The sequence below is a fragment of the Lipotes vexillifer genome, unplaced genomic scaffold, assembly GCF_000442215.2.
Source record: "Lipotes vexillifer unplaced genomic scaffold, Lipotes_vexillifer_v1.1 scaffold1261, whole genome shotgun sequence".
NCBI classification, from domain to species: domain Eukaryota; kingdom Metazoa; phylum Chordata; class Mammalia; order Artiodactyla; family Lipotidae; genus Lipotes; species Lipotes vexillifer.
In genome coordinates this window covers 348002-350335 of record NW_006796548.1, presented here as the reverse complement: position 1 = coordinate 350335, position 2334 = coordinate 348002, and the positions used below count along the sequence as shown (strand labels likewise).

Below are 2334 nucleotides of genomic sequence, written 5' to 3'. Positions count from 1 at the left end.
CAGCAGGAGGAGGTCTGGGCATTTGCCTTCTGGGTCTGACAACAGCAGGAAAGAAGAATGGGCCTCCTGGGAGGCCATGCTCAGGCTGTCCCCAAGGGCCAGAGAGGGCAGGCGTGGCCTGTGACCTGGTGACAAGGGTGGGAAGGAGCAGCAGTTGGGGAGCCCCTGCACTGGCCACCCCTGCGTTTGGCTATAGATAACTTTGGGACTAGCTCTGCTTTGCTCTGGAGGCTGACATCCTTGACTCAGCCCATCCTCTGGGCTCTCCAGACGTGACAGGTGGGCAGTGTAATGAGGCCTCAAATTGACTTCTAAGCTTGGGGTAGGGGGATCATAGCCCACAGGGAGGGGCAGGAGATCTGCAGCTTCTTGGGGGGCCTCTTTCCTCTGAAAGCTGGAAAGGACTTCTAGAAGGGCCACCTTGGTCTAGGTTCTTACTGTTTGGGTGAGGAAATGAAGCCTAGAGAGGCTGGGGGCATCCCAGGGATGCACAGCCAGACAGTGACGGGGCTGAGACTTCCCTCCCAGCTCAGGAGAACCCTCAAGCCCCTGGCTGCGTCCCCCCACCCCAGAGCCAGCACCTATCAGCTATGGTTGAGGCAGTGGCGGGTGCCACCTCCCTTCCCTTCTCTGTGGGGCACCTGAGTGGCGGCCCCTGCCAGAATCTTCCGTGCTGCCTCTGTGCCCAAGTGCAGCTTGCTCTCCTTAGGCCGGTCTTTGCAGAGACTCCCAAGCCTCTGGCCAGCGGTTCTCCATCCTCACTCTCTGTGGGGCTGCCATTTCCTGGGGCTGTGCTGACCCCTCCTGGTAGCTGGTGGCATGGCAATGCCACCCAGAGCCCTTTCCCCACCCCCCACCCCTGTGGGGTCTCTAGCTGGATCCCTTCCCCTTGGTGACCCCCACAGCCACTGCTCCAGGGAAGCCACCCTCTCCCCACTGGGGAAATGCTGCCGCCTCCCCACTTAGCTACCTGCCTCCCCCTTCTTCTCCGATAAACATTCGAATTCACACGTTCGCTCTCATCATTCCCCTGCTTTGAACCATCAGTGGCTCCCCAGTGCCCGTAGTGGTGTTTTCAGACTTTATTTTGTAGTCCCCAAGGCTTTTTGTCACACAAAATCTCATATGAGTGCTCAGTCTATAAAACAGATGCAAGTGGAGCTGCTCTGGCTAAGGCAAGGGTAGGGGTCCTGGAGTCCCACCCCCTTGGCCTCCACTTTGTGCCGCCAGCCTCTCCAGTCTCCTCCAGGAGCCCTCAGGCCCTGAGCAGTACAGTTTGAAAACTAAGGGTCTGTTTGATAAAATCTAGTGCAGGGTTTCAGGGCCCTCCTCCAGTCTCCTCTCCGCACCCCCCCGCCCCATCACACGGGCTCCCCAGACACCCCAGCTAGACCAGGCATGTAAACACCGCCAAATCTTTATCCTTCTCTGAAGTCCTCTGTGGCATGCCCTTTTCTCCTAAACCTACCCAAATCCCAGCCGTCCTTCAGAGCCCAGCACCTGCTAACTCTTCTGTGACACTTTCCCTGCCCCCGACCAGAGTGAGCTGCTCTCTCCCCAACTCCCAGGGCCCCTTACTCACACAAGGCAAATCGACTGTTGCAATGCCCTTGATGGTCCTGGGCCTGTGACTCTTGCTGGACTGTGAGCTCCTCTAGGGCAGGGCCCACCCTTTTGCCACCTGGGAATCAGAGGCCACATAGTGCTTGGCACCTTGCTGGGATCAATGTGAATTGAACGTGTGCCCTCACTTCAGCCCACATTACTGAGCACCCACCAGGCCAGTCCTTGGTCAACCCCAAGGAAGGCGCTGGACCCAAAAGTCTCTGTTTCTTCCTCGTGGAGCAGTGCAGAAAGGGGGATGCTTGGCAGATGAAGACAGATTTTCATGGGGGAGTGGTGTGTGGGATACAGCCAGTTAGGCCAGAACCGAACTGGGGCTCGAAGCCAGCTGTCCTGACTTCCAGTAGTCACCAGCCCCTGTGGCCGGGGTCTCTTGTCCTGCTGGTGTGTGTCAGGGGGAGGGAGGGGGGCAAGGCCCCACTGACTTTGCTGGGGGGCTCATTTCCAGGGCAGTGAAGGGATTCGAGGTCCATCAGGCCTGCCTGGTCCCCCTGGACCACCAGGATCTCCCGGGATTCAGGTGAGCACGTGCCCGCTTAGCCTGACAGGTGTGTGTGTGTGTGTGTATGTGTGTGCGCTCATGCACGCATGTGTGTGTGTCTGTGTGTGTGTTTTAGGGGTAGGAGTTGGGTGAGGGGTGGAGGGGGTGAAGAGGGTGGAGGGGCTGGGTTAGGCCTCCCACCTCCTAGGGCTCCAGCACAGGCGTGCAGG

The 2334-nt window shown here is 58.7% G+C and overlaps 1 protein-coding gene across 1 annotated transcript in view; it reads left to right on the top strand.

Annotated features, from left to right (window-relative positions):
• The window catches only part of COL16A1 (collagen type XVI alpha 1 chain), a 50220-nt gene that overhangs the window by 37453 nt on the left and 10433 nt on the right, over positions 1-2334 (top strand). Inside the window, exon 56 of the mRNA XM_007468654.1 lies at positions 2072-2143. Coding sequence (XP_007468716.1) covers positions 2072-2143 — 72 coding nt within the window. The remainder of the gene's footprint in view (positions 1-2071; positions 2144-2334) is intronic.